At 39.8% G+C, this 21,495-nt stretch overlaps 1 protein-coding gene across 2 annotated transcripts; it reads left to right on the top strand.

The window, feature by feature from the left end:
- The first annotated feature begins 5,609 nt into the window (after nt 1-5,609).
- SRI (sorcin) lies at nt 5,610-19,771 on the top strand. 2 transcript variants are annotated; one of them, XM_007982263.3, is made up of 8 exons: nt 5,610-5,727; nt 6,739-6,822; nt 8,541-8,610; nt 14,820-14,863; nt 15,634-15,781; nt 16,354-16,467; nt 17,527-17,585; nt 19,557-19,771. In XM_007982263.3, the coding sequence occupies exons 1-8, from the start codon at nt 5,677-5,679 to the stop codon at nt 19,581-19,583; spliced, it is 597 nt and encodes a 198-aa protein (XP_007980454.2). In that variant the 5' UTR covers nt 5,610-5,676; the 3' UTR covers nt 19,584-19,771. The 2 variants fall into 2 exon arrangements, with proteins under 2 accessions (XP_007980454.2, XP_007980455.2); XM_007982264.3 differs by lacking the exons at nt 14,820-14,863; nt 15,634-15,781 and having other exon boundaries at nt 5,618-5,727.
- The last annotated feature ends 1,724 nt before the right edge of the window (nt 19,772-21,495 follow it).

Here is a 21,495-nt window from a genome sequence, read left to right on the forward strand (position 1 = left end):
TTACTGATTTCCAAAGGTCAAGAAGGCAATGTGATTCATCTGCTATTACAGTTTATATACTTATTGATTCTTCTATTTGGCCACCCTGCAAGAAGGCAATCCTCTAAGGAACACCAGCTTCTACCTATAAGACTTCAATTCAAGATGCAGGCAAGTAAACGATATGTACATAATATTAGACTGTTCCATGCAGCTCCAATGTTCTAATTCTACTAATCAGGAATAAGGAAGTTCCTAATCTTTGTAGTTCTACTGACCCATGGGTTTTCAAGCTGAGAATCAATTAATCCAGTTTCCTTTCTCAGCTTTGCCACTGATTTCCCAGTGCTATGGCAAAGAGGCAAGTAACTACTGAAAAATAATTATATAAAGTAAGAGGTATCTTATTTTAATTAAGAAGCTCCCAATTTACATGTAGCTGACTTATATATAAGCTTCATGGAATTTTGGCTTTCTGGAAATATCTACTGTACCTAGGCACCTAGGACTCAAGAATAGTCATTCTTTCTTCCCCAGAGCTGCAATATGAATAATTTGGAATTTTTTTCCCAAATTCCCTCCTCTCCCATGCTTATTGAACAGATAGAGATTGTATTATCTTCCCCTCCTTTCTCTACAAGTCTGGCTTCTCTATTTATCTCTGGTTCTGTGTAAACTTGGTGACATCAGGATTGGCTGGATAAAGGGACTGAGATGGGAATGGGGATGGGCAATAACCAAGCCCTAGATGCTCTCGGGTCCCTACCCTGCTCTACCCTGGCTCCAGGACTGCTTCTCCTTAGGAGAACACTGAAGGCTTTAAAGAATTTTCAAGGGCTTGCCTGAGAACCAGACATAAAGTGACCTTTATGAAAAAATAGACCTAGGTTGCAAAAATTAGCTTCTAGAATTAACACCCCCATGATATACTAGTCCAATGTTCTTAGGAAGAGTCATCCTAACAGAACTCTGGTGCTGAACACAGGTGATTTTCTACCTGAGCATACAGGTCCAGTATTCAATATTCTGCTTTCTATGTAGTCCCAGACATGGTAATGGTCACAAGTAAAAGTTGTAAAGACTTGATAATCAGTACAAGCCTCAGAAAAAAACTAATTACAGCCAGTTCTTGCATTCATTTCTTGACCTCCCTTTAGCTACCACTTTAGCCACCCATTTAGCCATACATATTTACATCTTGTTCATCAAAAAATATTTATCTGCACTAAAATTAACTCTTATCATTGATAGTAATAGCATTACCTAGATGTACATTATTTTAGACAATTGCTTTAAATTTAATATTCTGATTTCTGAAACACTCTGTTCAGGAAAAGAAAAACAATGTCTCCAAATTCTTGATCCAATATAAATTGCGTAATCTTAAAAGGAAGAGTCCTGAGAAAATAGTGTGAAGTTGAGAAAAGATCTGAAGTGACAAGACGAGCAATTAATACTGGAATTGCTATTAGTCTGGTAACCTAGAGCAAGTCAGAGTCTCAGTTTCTTCATCTTGTGAAGTAGGAATAATCTAAGTGGCATGGCTGGGTAAAGTTTAAGTAGGCCATCAGAAAATATTTTGTAGTCTATAGCACATTATTTCATCCAAGCCCCTACTCAAAGTACAAACCTGCCCTTTTGCATCACTGAGAGCCTCTTCTTGATCACTTCTAGTGATGGGGAACTCATCTTTGGAAGGTCATTTTTACAGCCCTAATGACAAGAAAGTATATATACACACACACACACACATATATATATATAAAGTGTGTGTGTGTAAAAATACACACATATATTTACATATGCACACCTATATACATACATACACATATATGTATATAGGCATATCTATTTAGCCATAATAAATTCCTCCAACCTCAGCTTCCTGGTTAATCCTGATCATCAACTCTAGTTCAGAGCTTCATTAAGGGAAGGAACAGGTCAGTAAGAATCTATTCTGTAGGAACAGGAATATGGGAACACTTGTCACAGAGCTGATGGCTGCCCTTGCTGTGTTTTGTTCATAACTGATTTATCTTGTTTATCATGCCTACTCCAGGCAAGCAAAATGAGTTTGCTTTCTCTGAGTTCCAGGGAGGAGGAAGCCAACACAGATAAAAGGGTCCCTGCACTGTTCAAGAGGGTAGCACTAGCCACACAGCTATTTCATTTTAAATTAAATTAAATTAAAATTTTAGTTCCTCATTTCACGGGCTCAATAGCCATATGTGATTAGTTATTCTGTGGCACAAATATCAAACATTTCTATTGTGACAGAAGTTGTTTGAAGAGCTGTGGTTGATGATTCATTACCACCTACAATGTGCCAGGGACCAGTTAAACTCTACATGCAAGCACTAAAACATCAAAAGTGGAAGTTTTCTATCCCTTGAAAAAAATCACATAATAGCATGATTAACTGAGCTCTTACTCTGGACAGTTCAAGAAAAAGGGTAGCTTTTATTCCCAAATGAACATCATAGGCTTCACATTCTTTCCCAACAATCTTAAGAAAATGGAGATAGTATTAATTGGTTACCTATGTTGTTATCAAATGCTCATTTCCACTTACATTTGGAGATCTGAGTTTCTCTCTAAGGCAGAGGTCTTTAAATCACGAGGTGCCACACACAGATTAGAAGATTAAACAAAAGTTGAAACTTTAAATTGGCAAATATCATTGCTCATTTATTCCTGACAAGTGAAGACCTATGGTTAATTCAACTGCAGAATATGGTGAAATAACTACAGTTACTTAGTTATACTATTTCTTTCACCACTTATCTGAGTGAAGAAGTCCAGCTTGGATACTATATGCAGAGCTTTACATTAACTTTTCTCCAGGAATAAGGAAGTGTCCACACTGCCTTTTGTCTTGAAAACAACTGGGGAAGGTGTACCACAAAAGAACGGGATTCTCTCTGAGAGCATGTTTAGCTACTGTCACAGCTTTAACTGGGAAGGGTGAAATATTTACATCTGGCTAGGTCTGCCCTTCAAGAGCTGGGGCCAGATATTTGCCATCCCTCAGCGTTGGTCTTTTCTTCTGTAAAACAGCAGGATTGGAGTATATGATCAGAAAGGTTTCTGTAATTCCAATGACTTACCAAAATAACCATGACCCACATCCTATCTATAAACCTCACATAGTTCTCTCCCTAATCCATGCTGCTGTCACAACCCTCCCACAGTCTTTTTTTTTTTTTTTTTTTTTAGAACTTAGTAAATCGTTCAGACAAATAACTGTATTCTACCCATAGGCTTTATCTTATAGTCAGCAAATCATTTGCTAAAGTACTAAACTCCAAGAGTCATAAGCCCACATTCTGAAGGGTCTTCCAGCAGTGGTCGATAAACTACTGCCCAAAGGCCAAATCTAATGCACCTCCTATTTCTGTACACCAAGGAGCTCAGAATAATATTTACATTTCTAAATGGTTGGAAAAAATAAAATGAAGAATAATATTTCATGTCATATGAAATTCAAATTTCAGTGTCTATAAATAAAGTTGCATTGGAACCCAGCAATAGCCATTCATTTTTCTATTGTCTACGGATACTTGTGGTCGACACAGCAGAGCCGAGTGGTATGTGGCCATACCACTATGACTACATAGTCTACATACCACTATGTACGTAGACTCTCTCATACAAAGACTGTATGGCCCATAGGCCTAAAATATTTACTACCTGGCCCTTTACTTGCCCCTGTGTGTAGAGCACAGACTCTGGAGTCAGATGGCTTGGCAGCACAGCTCAGCTCTGTTTTGTCCCTTCCCCTTCCTCAACTGTATAATGATAAAGAAAATAGTACCTGTCTCATGGGTTTTTATTAAGATTGAGCAAATAAGTAAAATGCGATGAGGATCTGGCATATTTTTATTATTATATATATGTCTGATGTTATTATAAGTTGCCACAATATTTTCCTGCAAACTAAAGTATTAGCAGCTGACCAATTTGTTAGCAATAATTGTAAGAATCAAATTTGCAACATTCCATTAAAATGCAATTCCTTAGCAGTGAAGCAGTAGGAAGATGTCTAAGCACAACTGATACGACAATTCGTATAGCCGTTTATCCACGAAGCTAATTCTGCAGTACTTAAAAATATTTTATATGCTTTATACTTCTTTCAAACTTGAGTATTGAGCTTATATTCAACATTGAGTTCAGCCCTGACATCTATTCCTTATAGTCGGTTGCCTCTTTCTGAAGAAACAGGCTTCCAAAGAGAGACCAGGGTAGAGACCAGACATTATTAGATATCTCATCTACCTTGATGATTGAAAACAGTAACCTGCTTCCTGAATCAAACACAAAACAGGCAACATGCAGTGTCTTTGCTATGCCACAACAGGGACTATTAGAATTTTTCTCACGATTCGGACTTTAGTTTTCAATAGGGCTTGTGAGGGAAGTTACACACAAGAGAAAAACAATGAACCGAATAAGGACAATAGCCCACGAATTTAGAATGGAGGAAGCCCGTCCACCACCGCGAAAAAGCACACTGGCGGGTGTTCCAATATTTGTGAAATGTTGATGACCCTTTAAATGTTTCTGTGCAACCTCCACAACAAATACTGTGAATCTTGCTTATTAATGCGTTTCTCAATATGTTAAAGTTCAGGAAATCATTAAGTCTAGTCCTTAACAGTGAAGGGCAAACAAACATTTTTCTGTGTCATTGAAATTACACAAAACAAAACAAAACAAAAGAAAAAGCTCACGCCTGAATTGCTTCGGACTATTCAACTGGGAGACAGAAAAATATGTAAAGAAGAATAACCTACATTGAAGTTCCTGTCTCTTATCTTCCTGAATACTGAAAAAACACAGTTACTTTGTTCTAAACTTTTCTTATATAAAAAGTAGCTGAATAATTTTAGGGAAATGGATTGTTTTGTCTGAATCATCCAGATAATTCAAACAATTCATTTTGCTAAGAACGATCTGGGTGAGGCTGTCCTGCCCGGAAAATGCCCCCTGTCCTACTCAGGACACGAGCCACGCCCAGCTTAAACAGGCAAGGAATTGTCCCCTAGGAAGGAAATACGCCGTTGTCGTTGAATGAACTTTGCAATCAACCGCAAGCCAGACTCTCCCTTGCACACCGTTCGTCAAGTTAATTCTTGTTTTCCAAGGGAGCTTTCGTATTTCCATCGTTCAACGACTCCTTCGCCCACTAGCACCTAAGACTTGCCCTAAGGAATTCAGACCCTGCCTTGCGATGGTGCGCTCCGCTTATAGTAGCTCCGTCCTGTCCAATAAAGTTGTTTAAAATAAGAAATGTGCCAGATAATAGCCAAGTCCGACGGAAAAAAAAAAAAAAAAAAAAAAAAGAATTCCTGGGGTGGTGTATTGATGTTGGAATGTGCCATTAGTTTCGGAGGGAGGAAAGTCCCTGGTGTGAATTGCCTCGCAGGTCGTAAGCCACCACTGGACCTTCGGTCGTGCACTGCGTTAGCACCGTAATGGCAAAGATAGGAAGAAGCGCGCAGGCAGGGGAGCCACGGCCGCGTGCACAGGCGGGAACTGAAGACAGCTGCGGAGCGCGTCCCCCACGCCCGTGTGGTGCGCTCCGGTGCGGCCCCCTCGCGGCAGGGCGGGGCGGCGCGGGGCGGGGCGGCGCGGGGCGGGGCAGGCGGCTGGGAGGCCTGGTGCACCCAGGGAGCCGGCGGCGTAGTCTGCACCATGGCGTACCCAGGGCATCCTGGCGCCGGCGGCGGGTACTACCCAGGCGGGGTAAGTGCTGACTGCGCGGGATCGCTGCCCAGGCGGCTCCGGGGCGCTAAGAGGCCACCTTGGAGATGCTGCGGTCAGCGGGGTGAGGCGCTGCTGGGCAGCTGCCCGGGCTCCTTCCGCCCTCGGCTTCTGCCTGCGCTCGCGGCCTCGCCCTAGGCCCCTGCGGTTCGGCCTCTCCCCTGGTTTCCCCCGTCCCTTCTCCTGGATGGCTCTGCGGGCCCAAGGTGAAGGTGGACTGGGACCCCAGAAGCCCACCCTGCGGCTTCTCGGATACGCGGCGTGAAATCGTGTTAATTGGGTGTTGACTAACCCCCACTTCACCCCACCCCCGCCCTCTCGGTTGCCTCCCAAAGCAACAACAGTCATTTTATTCTAGAATGATATTGCGATATACCTTCCTCCCTCAAAAACAAAAACAAAAACAAAAAAAAGTGAGAAGGGGGACAGAAAAAAAAGGAAAACCTACTGAAGTAAAAGACCTGTAGGAAGGCAGCCTTGCCGGGCGTCTGGGATGCGCGTTGTCTTGGGAACTGTTTCCGAGACAGGCAGTGTTCCCTCGCCACCCACGAGATACAGCCGGGTCAGACACTTTACTCTTCCCTAGGCTACACCCGTCCCAGAATGTTACCAACTCCAGCCTTCCATCGTTCATAAAACGCTTTTAAAATACCATAAATGCTGTAACAACAAAAGGAGAATTCCAAGCCCTTTCATTGGCTTGCCTAGTTTGCACTCACCTCAGTAACCTTCAAGTTAATAGGGATTTTAAAAGTTGCTTTACATATGCAGACATCACTTCCACAGCAACTCTTTATGGTCCAAGTTGCCAGTTTTTAAATTACGGGGGTGTGAATGGAAGAGAGGGGTGGAGTGTTGGCAGAGTGTGCCTGGTGGTGGGGAGGTGAGCCTTGTGAAGGGCAGGCAGGCGGGCAGTTGTCTGGCCTTGCACGAAAGCCCTCAGTGGTGAAAGAAGAAAACTTGAATGACGTGTTTGTGTTTCCTGTTTCACAGTATGGAGGGGCTCCTGGAGGACCTGCGTTTCCCGGACAAACTCAGGATCCGCTGTATGGTTACTTTGCTGCTGTAGCTGGACAGGTTAGCTTTTACCTTTAATATTAAAGAGCCGTTATTGTCCGCATTTGTGGTAGCTTTTGATATAGTGACACTGAAAAGCGAACTTCCTCTGGTACTGAGTCCCTTTGCTTCTGCAAAAGAAAAAAAAAAGAAAAAAAGAAAGTTCTTTGTTTCTTATTTTAGTTGTTTATTTCTGAGTGTTCAGAATAAATTAGGACAAAGTGTTACTCCTATTTATGTGAGTTCAGTTCGAAACCAAACTTGTGGTTGAATTAAAGGTTCCAGGGTGGTTTCCAGTGAAGAAATTCTAGATCTGGTAAATATAAACCCTTGTTTGTACAACTTAAAGACGTATATTAGTAATTACATAGCCCGATTCTAATGGGCACTTCCTTTGGGTTGAACTTGATTGCTAATCATTCACCCATTTAGGAAATATGGTAAAAACCCACCAGGTTCTAAATAAGCAATTTACTGTCCCCTTATTAGTATCAGGAAGTTAATCTTGTGAACAATGTAGTTTCTCTTTGATGCAGATGCTGTTACTAGGTTAGCCCCTCCCCCTCCGTGTCCTTATTAGGTGCTGTGGCCTGTTGACCCAGAGAAGCAGAAGGTCAGCTCCCCAAGACCTTTCACTTGTCTGCATTCTGCGTCATATGACAGGAGCTTACATTGACAGGTGCTATCTTAAATTGTGAGAGGACACTTCCCTAGCTCATGAGGTCACTGTGTACAGTAAATATACTGTTGGTATAACCCAGACATGTCCAGAGGGGATGTTTGTTCTTATGAATTCAACCTAGTCTTGTTTTGACCAAAAGCTAGAAATAGCAAAATTTTAATATGAAAACTGTAGAATATTATGGGATAAAAAAACCGAAGACCACTTTTTAAGGTAGTACTCTAAGAAATACAGCTTAAGAAATTGAATGGAAAAATAGTCTAAAACTGGAAGACCTTCCCCTTAAGTGTCTACTTAATCTGTTAATGATCCGTATCTTTGAAACCACAAGACATGGCAAACCTCAAGACCAGCATTCTTAGATTGCCAGTGCCTCCAGCATGTAAGTGACCCCACCTGCTTAGCTTTCAGCAGCCCTGGCCTGTGTTCAGCATACCCATTGTCTTTCAAATTGTTGCTCTTGCTCCTCATTTATAACCTATAATACCCAGTGACTTGAGGATTTAGGTATTTTATTTTAAAGTCCCTAAAAATCACATATATCTAGTTCTTTCCCACTTCAGCCAGTGAATAGGCACTGGGAACCTAATGTGTATCTTCCAGATGTATTTGTGCTCTGAAAAAAAACATTCACTATATCATAAGAAAAAGTGACCAAGGAGGCCTCTTTCTGTTTGAACCAAGCCTTCTCTTATGTCTGGTGTGTAGCTTGCTCTGTCCACCCGCCTCAAACAAAAAAAAAAAGAAAAGAAAACAAGGAATTATGATTAAGCAACTTACATAAATTATTTTAAAATGTTTAGCTGTAGCAGTTTCCTAGCTCAGATTGACAGAAGAGTAGTTGCCAAGACAGACTCTTTCTTTCATCATTAAATTTCTTTTGGCAGTGGGTTAAGGAAAAGAATGCCCACTTTTGGAAGGCATTCCTTTTAATAAAAGGTCATGCATGATGATACTGATTTTCTTGGTTGTTATTACTTCATTGAATGCTGAAGGTAAACAAATAACTTGAAAGTACAAATCACTATTATGATCCCTCTAATTTGTTTTTCAAAAGGATGGGCAGATAGATGCTGATGAATTGCAGAGATGTCTGACACAGTCTGGCATTGCTGGAGGATACAAACGTAAGTTGACAGTCCCAAAGTTTGTCTAAATGTACTCGTGTTTCCTATTTTAGCTGTTACTTGTGATTACGGCCTTCAAGAAAACTGAGCTTGTCTGATCTAGCAAAGTTTAGAATTCCGAAAGCTAAAATAGAGTACTATTTCAAAATGTTGATTTGAAACCAGTTGTTAAATCACTCCAGGTTGGGCACAGTGGCTCACACCTGTAATCCCAATACTTCAGAGGCCCAGGCAGGAGGATCGCTTGAGGCCAAGAGTTTTTGGCTGCAGTAATCTGTGATTGTACCACTGCACTCCAGCCTGAGCAACAGAACAAGACCTTGTCTCTAAAATAATAGTAATAATAAATTATTCCATCCTACCTGCCAATTTAGCGGATTTCTCAGATTTGGGTTTTGTGTACCTAGAACCAGTGAGACAGTTTGGGTGGCCTCCTTCACAGAGGACAAGGTAGGGTGCTGAAATGGAATGTGCCAGGTCAGGTGTCATTAACTGACATTAGGAACTAACATTTACTGTTATTTGCCAAAAGCCTACTCTGTCCTGACCTGGTGGCACTTAGGGCTTTGAGTGGCTGCTCCTGCACCCCTGGTCCCTGAGTGGCCTGTCCTGCACTCCCGGTCTGAGCTTTAGGCATGCTCCTGCTAACAAAAGTGGTTGCCATGACATCCCTCAGGTCTTTCCTCTTCCACTTCACAGAATGTGTTCAGGCTAAGTGGGAACTGCCCTTTCTACTTATTGGACCTGCTGCTCCATAATTCAGCCCTAACCCTACCACTGCCTTTTGAGCACTCTGCCATGAGCTGAGAGTAGTGAAATACTGCAAAGATGCTCCATCCCTGGCAGGGCACAGTGGCTCACACCTGTAATCCCACACTTTAGGAGGCGAAGGTGGGAGGATTGCTTGAGCCCAGGAGTTCAAGACTAGCCTGGGCAACATAGTGAGACCTTGTCTCTGCAAAAAATTTAAAAATTAGCCAGGCATGGTGGCATGCACCTGTGGTCCCAGCTACTCAGGAGGCTGAGATGGGAGGATTACGCGAGCCCAGGAGGCGGAGGTTGCAGTGAGCCAAGATTGTGCCACTGCACTCCAGCCTGGGTGACAGCCTGTCTCAAAAAATCCAAAAAATTGCTGCATCCCAATTGGGGGCTTCTCGTCATCCAACACACATGAAGTGGTTCCTCTTGAAATTAGATCTTGAACATGATAGATTTCCAGGGTAGAGAATAATGTCTTGCTTCAAATACATTACCTGCCAACTTCTTTGCCAGTTATTGAGACAGAACATCAAATTGAAGACCCAATTTCATGGTTAGCTGTGGATTAAAATGTTCAAACTAGAATTCACACCTGTGAATTTATAGTGGCCTTTTTAAAAAAAACTATTTGACATGCCATGTATTAGATGTCTGTCTTTGAACTCTTTGCGTTTGTTTTCATCATCCTTTGTTTTATGTGACTTTAGTTTGGAGGAATTAATACAAACAAAGAACCTTTCAAGTTCCTGTTATTTAGTCCTAAACAAAATAAGCACTTTTTGGATTAGGGGATGTTCTTCTTTACTGTGTAGGTAGTACATTTAAATTGTTAATTGTTACACAGTAGAGCTGGTAAACAAGGTAGGCCTGCCTAATAGCAGGGTTTATCAAAGTGCAGTGAGATGACAGCACGGCTTGTTATTCTACACCCTTTCAGTAGATGAGGTGTGGTAGATTTTAGAATCTGACTAACAAAATGGGTTATATATTCTTAGAGATCAGTCCTTTTAAAATTTCATTGAGAAAGCCACATTTAGTGATGGCCTTAGATCAGTGCATTAAAGAGAAAGCATTTCCTGAGTCATGGGGACTATGTGATTGAATCCATTTGCCTCCTCTCTGGTGGCTGTACTGAACCACAGAACCATCCTGCCTATGAGGTGTCAGGGTTTTGTAATACAGATATTGTATGGAGATTAGTCTTTTAAACCCAGCTTCCAAACCAAAAAGCACAGATCCAAATTGGATGGGCTGGTGGGATACTCCAGCTCAGAGCCTATGGGCCCTTCTTAACCAGTTTAAAAGGAAGCAGTCATACCTAGAGGTGGAGTTGGTGAGAGAAGTTATGTTCCAGTCAGTAAGACTGTAATTCAGCTTCTCTTGTTTTCCTGAATTTAGTTGTTCATCTGTGGTAAGGTTGAGAGAAACAGCTGGAGGTAGGGCTTTCCTTCTAGGTCCATTATATTGTATGTTTCTGTGAGAAGAAAAGATGTTTGAGGCATTCTAGTACAATGAATAGAAGAGAAGAAAAAGAGTAAAGGTAAAATTACAGCAGAGATTCTTTGGAAATTATTTAAATTAACATTTAATTTAAATAATTTATTTAAAATGTTGAATTGATAATTTAATAATTTATAGTTGTAATTGTATGTCGTTACATTTATATATCACAACTATATAATATATAATACTTATAATTTTAATTTTAAATAATTATTTAAAGTAGAATTAACACTAATAAAAGCTATACTATTAACAAAATTGAGAAAGAGTTTTCCTTACCCAAATTTATGGGACATCAGCATTCTAGTTCATTGGAACTGTCTGGAATGGTATATTTTTTGTTCATTCACTTTTGTTCACTGCCATCTCACTGCCCTTTCAGATCCTTCTCACAAAAGAAGACCAGATTCCTGATCTTGATCTGTCCCTCTCCTCCTCAGTCTTTACTAACAGCTTAGAAGGAATTCAGGATCCTCTGTAATGCAGCCTCCCCTGACCAAACATATTTTCTCCCACTCCTTTTGTACTCTTTGAAAGTCATATTGAGCTCTTCACTTACACTTTGCCTGTCCTGGGCCTTCTACTTCTCTTTTTGCTTATGCTGGTCCTTAGCTGTCACCAAATGCCCCCATCGTTCTTGTCATTCAAGGCTTGGCTTAAATTCTATGTCTTCTATGAAGTCTTTCTTGATTCTCTTACTAAGAAGGAGCCTCTCACTTCTCAATCCCGTCTAGTACTTTCTGGCGCCTCCATTATAATTCAGCACTCTACCATGATTAGAGTTGTATGTGTATGTGACTTATCTTTTCCTTAGACTGTCAGCTAGGGCAGTATGCAGTTTCACAATTGTATCTCCAAAGTTGCTGTTACCCTGAGCCCTGAACATAATAAGGACTTAACAGGTGGCTGTTGAGTTAATGAATATGGAAAATTTTCCAAGTCAGAAAAATCATAGCCCTGTAGCCTCATTGGCATTTTGATTTAAGATTATACATTAATTTTTGAGCATTAGTAAAGATCAGAAAATTTTATTCAAAAAACATTCTTTCTTAGACGATCTAAGAGGGTTGTACATATAAAATGCAAGGCTCTAACAGCTTCCTGCGTGGGGGTGAGAATTTGGTGCTATCCATCCATTCATTCATCCAGTGCATTTTTAGTGAACACTTCCTATGAGCTAGGTGCTGGCTCTGTAGCCACAATTAATGCCTGGGTGTTGGGAAAAGCACTGGGATAAGTAAGGAGAGAGGCTGTGGAATCACATAGGATGGGCACATAACCCAGACAGGAGTCAGGAAAATTTTCCTTGCAGAATTGATACCTAAGCTGAGCAGAAGTGAAAGTTCAGCAAAATTGAGGCCGACCATGAAATGAGTGGGATGGGGAAGTTGTGTCTAGGTGTTAGAACAGCATGTGCAAAAGACCCAGAAATAGCGTGGTTCAGTCAAAAAACTGAGAAATTCTCCATGAAGATGGTGTATGGGGTTGAATGAGAGTAAGAGATGAGCTTGACTGGCAAAATAAGTGTGTTACCTTATGTACCAGTTAAGGTGCTTGGACTTTATCCTGAGAGCAGTAGATCACTGATACTGGGTTTTACATAGGAGAGCACATAACCACCCCTGACTGTAGGGTAAAGACAAATAAATTGGGGGACATGGAAGTAAAACAAGAGTCAGGGCTGTTAGTCATACAGGTGAGAGAAATGCTAACTAAAGAGACAGTGGGGCTGGAAATGGGCTTTACAGCTGTTTAGAAGGTGATTGATTATTGGTGGAGAGGGAATTGAGGAGGCTCCCAGGTTTCTGGCTTGGGTGACTGCTAAGTGGATGAGGGTGCAATTCATTAACAGAGATAGAGAAGGTGTCTGCCTCATAGCCCCTTCAGTACCTTCACGTGAGCCCAACACAGTCGGCTCTGCCTTGTGGTTGTCAGGCCATCCAGAGCAGTAGTTCTTAAACTTGAGCAGCATTGGCATCGCCTGGAAAGCTTACAAAAACCAGATTGCTGGGTCCTGCCCTTGAGTTTCTCATTCAGAGGTCTGGAGTGAGCCCTGAGAATTTCACCTCTTAACAGGTTTCCATGTGATGCTAGTTCAGGTTGAGCCAGCTGCTTTAACATAAATATATATCACCTGCACATTTGCTAAAATTCAGCTTCTGATTTTATTGGTGTAGGTTAGGGGCTGAGATTCTGCAGTTCTTCAGGCTCCTGGGTGATGCTAATACAGCTGGTCCAGGAATCACACTTAAGAGTAGAATGATGGTCTCAACCTTGGCTGCTCACTAGAATAATCTGAAAAGCTTTTTAAAAATAGAAATACCTGGGTCCCACACCCAGAGTTCCTGATTTAATTGTTCTGTGGTGCAGCCCAGGTATCAGAATCTTTTAAAGCTTTGATTTTGATAAGCACCAGGGTGGAGAACTACAGCTCCGGATTAGAGGAACTTCATACCTCCACACAACTTAAAAGTCAGAATGAAGAATCTCCCAGCTCTTTCCCAAAAGTGTAAAAAGTGCTTCCTCCTCCTCTCATCTAAGAGAATATTATCTGTGGATCAGATGGAGATTAAAGGACCTAAATAGAAATAGTCACTAGTCTTTTATTTCCAGTAAAGAATTTGCCAAACACAGGAATCTATTAAATGAGTAAAACCTATAGTTTGCACTGTTGGGAGACATTACAGTAATTGGCGCAGTTGTTTTAATTTCAGTTTGGTTAGAGAAAAATTATGAAGCTAGAAAGAGCTGTAAAAAATGTTAGTTCTGTATGTTAACAAACTTGCAGAATTTATACCAGCTTTTCCCACGTGACCCTTGTCACTTCTACCATTTAGCCTTATAGCTTCTTTGTACCCATACAATTTCTTCAGTCATTGATTCCCATTAATACAATGTAAGAGGTTATTTGTTTTTAATTTCCTAATGCTTAGATTACCAGTAACCACACCCATTGCATGTGCTCTGGTTTGGTTACATAAGTGAGGTACCAAAATGCCCTCAGAACACTCCTAAACTGTAGGTAAATTAAAAAGCCCTCTGAATAGTGGCCACCACTGAATTGGTCATGGAGTCTTATCTAGAGTACTCTTATTTAACACATAATTCTAACACCCGTATTTACCTGGTTTCATATATAAGCTAAGAGGTCATACACTATTTGAGGTAGCAGGTTACTGCTCAGTACCTGACATTGAAGGGAAAATAGAAAAACAATCAGACACAAAATTAGCAAAACCAGCAATTTATAGTCATTTATGAGTTGGAACAAAGCAACCCCAACTTCCCACCAACCATGTTGGATATAATACATTATGGTTCATTATGGTGACTTGAACTCTCTATATTACACTTTCAAAGCAAGAAAGTATGAACAGTACTATGTAATACTGTTTTGTTTTTTTTGTTTGTTTGTTTGTTTGAGACAGAGTCTTGCCCTGTCACCCAGGCTGGAATGCACTGGCATGATCTCAGCTCACTGTAACCACCTCCTCCCAGGTGCAAGCAGTTCTCCTGCCTCAACCTCCTGAGTAGCTGGGATTACGGGCATGCACCACCACGCCTGGCTAATTTTTGTATTTTTAGTAGAGACGAGTTTTTGCCATGTTGGCCAGGCTGGTCTCAAACTCCTGACCTCAGGTGATCCACCTGTCTTGGCCCCCCAAAGTGCTGGAATTACAGGTGTGAGCCACCATACCTGGCCTATGTAATACTTTTTAAAAGGAATTCTATCAAAGTTATTTAAATCAAATTTGGGTTCCTAGCAGAAAATCCTCTTTATGGAGAAAAGGCTACTTTGAAGTTCCATATGATTAGTCACATGTACATTGAGTAGCATGTAAAAATAAAAGTGTATAATAGTCATTTCCAATTAATTTGAATGTATCCAGTGTAATGTGAATTTTTGGATTTGTGTTAATATATATGTACTTTTCTTGATTTAACAGCTTTTAACCTGGAGACTTGCCGGCTTATGGTTTCAATGCTGGATGTATCCTTTACCTTGATTGTTGTCTAGAATATTTTTTTCTAAAATTCTAAAGGAATTCACCTTAGAATTAATACCTAGTAAACACAAAGTAATAAATGATCACTAAAAAGCTTTCTGAAATAATTAGCTTCTGTTATAGGGTATAATTTGGTGTGAATAAAGGAAGAAAAGAAATTTAGTAAACAGAATGTTGTTCAGAAATTCAAGGAAATATCAAAGTATTATAGAACAAGTACAGAGTCCAGAGTGTCAGGACAGCTTTTTTTTTTTCTTTAACATTGATTCCTCTGCAAGTGATGGGATTTTTTTCATATCCCAGTTGTTGGACTGAGTTTAGCTAGTGCTGACTATCCACTAGCTATCCACCAGTCCATCTCATGTCATTTGTCTGGGAGCACTAAACAAGGGAATATTAGTACCAGAGATGATGGTAGGACAGAAGGGCAAACAGCATAGCCTGAAGCACCCAGAAAGTACAGCCTAGTTCCAGTAACAAGACCACTTTTTATAAGTGGTTTACAGTGGCAACGCTATTTCCTTTAATCAGGTCATGTAAGTTATCTTTTCCCCACAGTAAAAATAGGTACTTGAGCTTTTTCTTCATAGCCCCTTTTTGTTCTATTTTTAAATCATTAATCTTACATCATACCAAGAATAATCTACAATAACTTTTTTAGTCATTGAATATTGAATTCCCCTTATCCTTGATCTTTCATTTAATCCTTAGAAAGTATTACAAAATACAGCTCTGATCCTTGATTATAGTTCAGAGAGATATGTCTGGCAAAATGGGTTTCAATGAATTTAAAGAACTCTGGGCTGTACTGAATGGCTGGAGACAACACTTTATCAGTTTTGACACTGACAGGAGTGGAACAGTAGATCCACAAGAACTGCAGAAGGCCCTGACAACAATGGGTGGGTATGGCTTACTAGAACTCTCCATTCACTGGTAGAAGCAAGTTGTTTTTTATTTTTAAAACTAGGCTGGGCGCGGTGGCTCATGCCTGTAATCCCAGCACTTTGGGAGGCCAAGGAGGGTGGATTGCCTGAGCTCAGGAGTTCAAGACCAGCCTGGGCAACACGGTAAAACCCCATCTCTACTAAAATACAAAAAAATTAGCTGGGCATGGCGGCATGCGCCTGTAATCCCAGCTATTCAGGAGGCTGAGACAGGAGAATCACTTGAACACATGAGGCAGAGGTTGCAGTGAGCTGAGATTGTACCACTGCACTCCAGCCTGGGCAACAGAATGAGACTCCCTCTCATAAATAAATAAATAAATAATTGCTACCTGAAGGCAGTTTCTGTTTTCTTAGAAATTGTGTGTGTTCATAATTAATATGAGTTCACAGTCTTAAAAAATAAAATAGTGCTTATTTTTTGTATTTTTAGTAGAGACGAGTGCTTATTTTATTTTTATTTTATTTTACTTTTTAATGGGCTTTCGCCATCCTTTAACCTTTTTACTGGGTGACTTTTCTTTTAGGATTTAGGTTGAGTCCCCAGGCTGTGAATTCAATTGCAAAACGATACAGCACCAATGGAAAGATCACCTTCGATGACTACATCGCCTGCTGCGTCAAACTGAGGGCTCTTACAGGTGAGTTCTATAAGGTCATGTCATCACCATAAGCCAAGACACAGTTATTACATTTTATCTCTCAGTTCTTCTCCTTTTATTCTTCCCCAATTTTTTTCTTGCTTTACTATTTCAAATTACTGTTAAGCATATCTAGCAGAATAATTTTTTGGTTGTTTTCCAGAATGTTTTTTAGATTAGTAAGTAATCTGCCATTAAAATAAACAATTAAATTTTACTAAAATGTTCTAAAACATAATCAGCTAACTTGTGCATTTTTGATCAGATTATGATGAATTTTTCCCTAGAATGTGACATATCTGGAAAGAATGAAATTAAAGTAAAATCCTTTTCCATAGGGCAGAGCTGAAATGGTGGAGAAATTGATCACAGCCCATTTATCATATCGGGGACTCTGTTTCTTTTTTTTTTTTTTTGAGACGGAGTCTCGCTCTATCGCCCAGGCTGGAGTGCAGTGGCCAGATCTCAGCTCACTGCAAGCTCCGCCTCCCGGGTTCATGCCATTCTCCTGCCTCAGCCTCCCGAGTAGCTGGGACTACAGGCGCCCGCCACCTCGCCCGGCTAGTTTTTGTATTTTTTAGTAGAGACGGGGTTTCACTGTGTTAGCCAGGATGGTCTCAATCTCCTGACCTCGTGATCCGCCCGTCTCGGCCTCCCAAAGTGCTGGGATTACAGGCTTGAGCCACCGCGCCCGGCCTCGGGGACTCTGTTTCTTAAGCAGTATCTTTGTTATTAAGAAGCTAGAAATTCTGTGCTTTTATCACAATTAAGTAATGGCCATGGAAGTTGCACAGCTTTTACTGACTTTGGGTAAGGTATTTTCTCCAGATCCACACTGAAAAAGACAGCCGGCCAACTTCTGCCTGTTATTTTGTTGCATATTAAATATTTTACTATTCATATAGTTGGCTTCTTTGCTTTGGTCTTTTGTTTATGTTAATTGGTTGCACAATTTAAATGTTATTGCAATGTGAATATAAATGCTAAAATAACTAACTTTTATGACGTTAGAAAAACCATTTAAAGAAAAACCATAAATTTTACTGTGTTGTTTTACAGACAGCTTTCGAAGACGGGATACTGCTCAGCAAGGTGTTGTGAATTTCCCATATGATGATGTAAGTCTTAGAAATTAAGAGATACAGTAGATGAAAAAGATGTACACCAGATGGGTATCCCTTTGAAATTAGCTGTTAAGAACATCTTAAGGATGCCAGAGACATAAGGGATTCAAAAGTTAGAAAGAGTTATCATCCAGAATTTATTAATTTCATGTGTTAGTCTTAACTATAGTTAGACTATGGTTTGATTTGCATTCAAAGACCTGGGTTCAAGACCCAGCTTGTTGTATTTATTAGCTGGATCACTTAAGCGGGTTTCTTAATTGCTGTGACACTACATGAATAAAGAAGATATACAGTAGTAATGCCTTTTTCACTGAGCTGTTGCAAGATTTCTACCAGAAATGCCCTTGAAAAACACTATGCAGATATAGTATCTGCTTTTGTCTTCTATAAACAAATCATGTTAGTCACTGAGAATAGATAACAGCTCAATAGCTTTGCATACCTGTGTTCTTCATTGAGGGCATAAGGCAGGCACCAACTTAAATCACAATTTTTTTTTTTTGAGATAGAGTCTTGCTCTGTTGCCCAGGGTGGAGTGCAGTGGTGCAATCTTGGCTCACTGCAACCTCCGCCTTCTGGGTTCTAGCGATTCTCCTGCCTCAGCCTCCTGAGTAGCGGGGACTACAGGTGCGTGCCACCACACCCAGTTAAGCTTTTTTGTATTTTTAGTAGAGACGGGGTTCACTGTGTTAGCCAGGATGGTCTCGATCTCCTGACCTTGTGATCCATCCACCTAGGCCTCCCAAAGTGTTGGGATTACAGGTGTGAACCACTGCTCCCGGCCAAATCACAATTTAAAACAAGTTATTTACTAAACAGCCACACTAAATGAGGTTAGGGTAAGGCCATGTGTAACCAGTGTGAACATAACCAAGTGCCATTTTTGATGGCATTAGCTGGATATATATAACAAAGGTAGGGAGATTGGTTACTTGTTTCCTCAGTTTTTGCTCAGCCATTGATTTAAAAAAAAACAAAAAACAAAAAACAAAAAAAAAAATTGAACTGAAATGACTAATCACTGAATATTCCATTCTCCATTACAAAATATAAGCTGCATATATTTTTGGTTTAGCAGCTGCTGCAGTTATAAGTACACTTTTAAAAGCTTAGTATGTGTGTGTGAATATGCTTATTTTACCTGCTTATGGGTGTGTTCTTTAACATGCGTAAACTTCTTAGTTGACAGTCCCCTTGCTGTTTCTAAAGATCAGGAGGCTGCCTGGGGAATGGAAAGAAAGACCATGGGCCTTGACTTCAGATGGGGCTACTTAAAAGATTTCTAAACATCCTGATCCTTATTTTCCTTTTCTCTAAAACAGGGATAATCTCCTTGACCTTGCAATAGAGCTGCAAGGGTTAGCAGCTTATAGTACCTTACTAGTGTAGGGAACACTGATAGAGCAGAATCTATTGCTTTATGTTTAGTGGGGAAGCCAACATTTCAGACCAAATACCAGTATTTATAATCTCAGGTGTCTGAAGGGTTAGCTGTTCTGTTTCTGTGCATACATACACTTGCATGCTACAATTTATTTTACTAAAGCAGATTTTAAGGGAATAAACTGTTTAAGGTGTTCCATTAGAGTAATGGGGTAATACTGTGCAGTCCGGAAATCCCCACGTGATACAACAGTATAAACTCCAGTTATTTGTGTTTGTGGTAAGTGCCTTTGACCACGACCATTTCTAGACTCTTAGATATTATTTAAATTATTTATCCATTGACGTTGTATCTGCTTTCTCTAAGAAGTTTTGATGTGAGAAACCCTATGGATTTTATATTACACTGCTTCCCTAATAAAAGGAAACTTTTCCATCTATCATTTACTCATATCTTAGAAAGTTGTAGGGGTTGTTTTACCCACGTTCAAATTAGAAAACCCAATGCAAGCTGCCAGAAATAGGCTGTGCTGTATAAGTGTTTTGAGGTCTGTCATGTAACGCTGATTTTTCTTTCAGTTCATTCAATGTGTCATGAGCGTTTAAATCAAGAGGAAGCTGCATGAATGTAATCGACATTCCAACTGGAATATCCTCCTTTGCTTGTCCTCTTTGCCTTCAGTAATATGTGTAAACTTACATCACGACTTTCAACAGCTGTTGTAAAGTTTATTACTTTATGTAAAACTGAAGTTTTGTTTTTAATTTTGATAATAAATTCTTTGGAACTTTAATAAGATCTAGTCTGTTACACCCTTTAGAACTTTCCTGAGCCATTATCAGTCATGCCTTATTTTCTTGCTAAAACTCTGTGTAAATTTAAGTATGCAAAATGTTTAAGTCACATTATTTATTTTTCATTATGAAACACTAAAAACTGTTAATCAGACTACAACTGTTACCTTTCCTCTCCTAGAAAGAATACTCCACACATAAAAACTTATGTAAATGACATAGACCCACTTGGGTGCAAAAAAACAACAAAAAAGGTAATCCAGTAATCCATGTCAGGATTCACCTTAGTAGAAATTTAGCACAGGCCCTTTAAAACCTATTGAATAATTTGATTGGCAAATACTATCTGTCACCAAGTCCCTTTTTGTCATCTATTTAAACCTTTGTTAACTATACTTAAAAATCTTGTACATTATAAGCTTAACTATATAAAAAGAAAATTGATTGATAGAAAAAGACTAAGGGAATATATGAAAATATTAACAATGTTTATTTTTGATTAATGGAATTCTAGATGACTTTAATTTTCTTTATATATTTCAGTGTTTTTCAGATTTTCTATATGCTTTCCTTTTAAAATCAGATTCTAGTTTTTAAAATACTGATACATCCATTTTAATATACCATGTGTTCACACTTTAAAAAATACACATAGCAGAGTATTGGAAAGTATGTACCAAAACATTGATGTGGCTACCACTGGGAGTCAGGAGCATGAGTTCATCTTCTCCCTTCTTACTGCTTTTCCAAACATTCTCCAGTCAGCAGGTACTACATTTATAATGGAAGAAATTTTTAAAAAAATTTTAAGCTGTACACTTTCAAGTAAGATCTGAATGCTAATGCTGGCTTGTGCCTCTTTCTGTGTGGTTTGGTCATTATAGATAATGCCAAGTTTCAGTTTCCCCATCTTTGAAAAGGAGATAATATGTTATCTCTTGGGAGTAGTTCTGAATATGAAAAGTGTGTTGATACAAGAAGCACTAACAATGTTTCTGTTTCTTAAATTTAAAAGTGGACTGGTTTGCCTTTTTTATCAAGAGAGCTTAACAGATTAAAAAATGAAATTAGTCTATTTTCTGCTTGCCAGCAGAGTATCTGTCTTATTTTAGGATGCAGGGTGAGACTTACCATTCAACTGAACAATTAGTTGTCAACTAATGAAAATAAAACATTTTCTCTAAGCATCTTTAGCCTCATTTCACTATTAATTTTTAAACTGTTGTTAAAATACATATTATTCAAACCTAACATGTAACTATGACAAGTTAGTTAGCCCAGGTTACGTATCAGAATGTGAAGCAGCCTGCTATATATTACACGGCGACTATAGCAGACTAAGCAGCCTGCTATATATTACACGGTGATTGTATCTCCATATATTGTCTATGAGGCCACAAAGCTCTGCTTGAGCCTGGGCTGTCTAGAAAAGGGCCAAAAAGGGGCTCAGAGGATTAGGAGGCAGGGAGCTTACCTTCAGTGTCCCAGCGCCTGCTGTTTGGTTTCAACTCACCAGGGTCCTCTGAGGAAATCAGGGTCCTCTTAAGGAAATGGTAATTTCCTGGTTGAGGATAAGCAGTAGGGAAGAAGGCCCTTGCTGAAGGTTATGGGCCATATTTGAACAAGTCCCAAGGTGTGCTGTATCAATTGTGGATCTGAATTGGCTTTGGGTAACTGCTAAAGTATTACAAAACCATCCCTCTGACATTATATTAGTTTGTTC

Source organism: Chlorocebus sabaeus, chromosome 21 (genome assembly GCF_047675955.1).
Source record: "Chlorocebus sabaeus isolate Y175 chromosome 21, mChlSab1.0.hap1, whole genome shotgun sequence".
NCBI classification, from domain to species: Eukaryota; Metazoa; Chordata; class Mammalia; order Primates; family Cercopithecidae; genus Chlorocebus; species Chlorocebus sabaeus.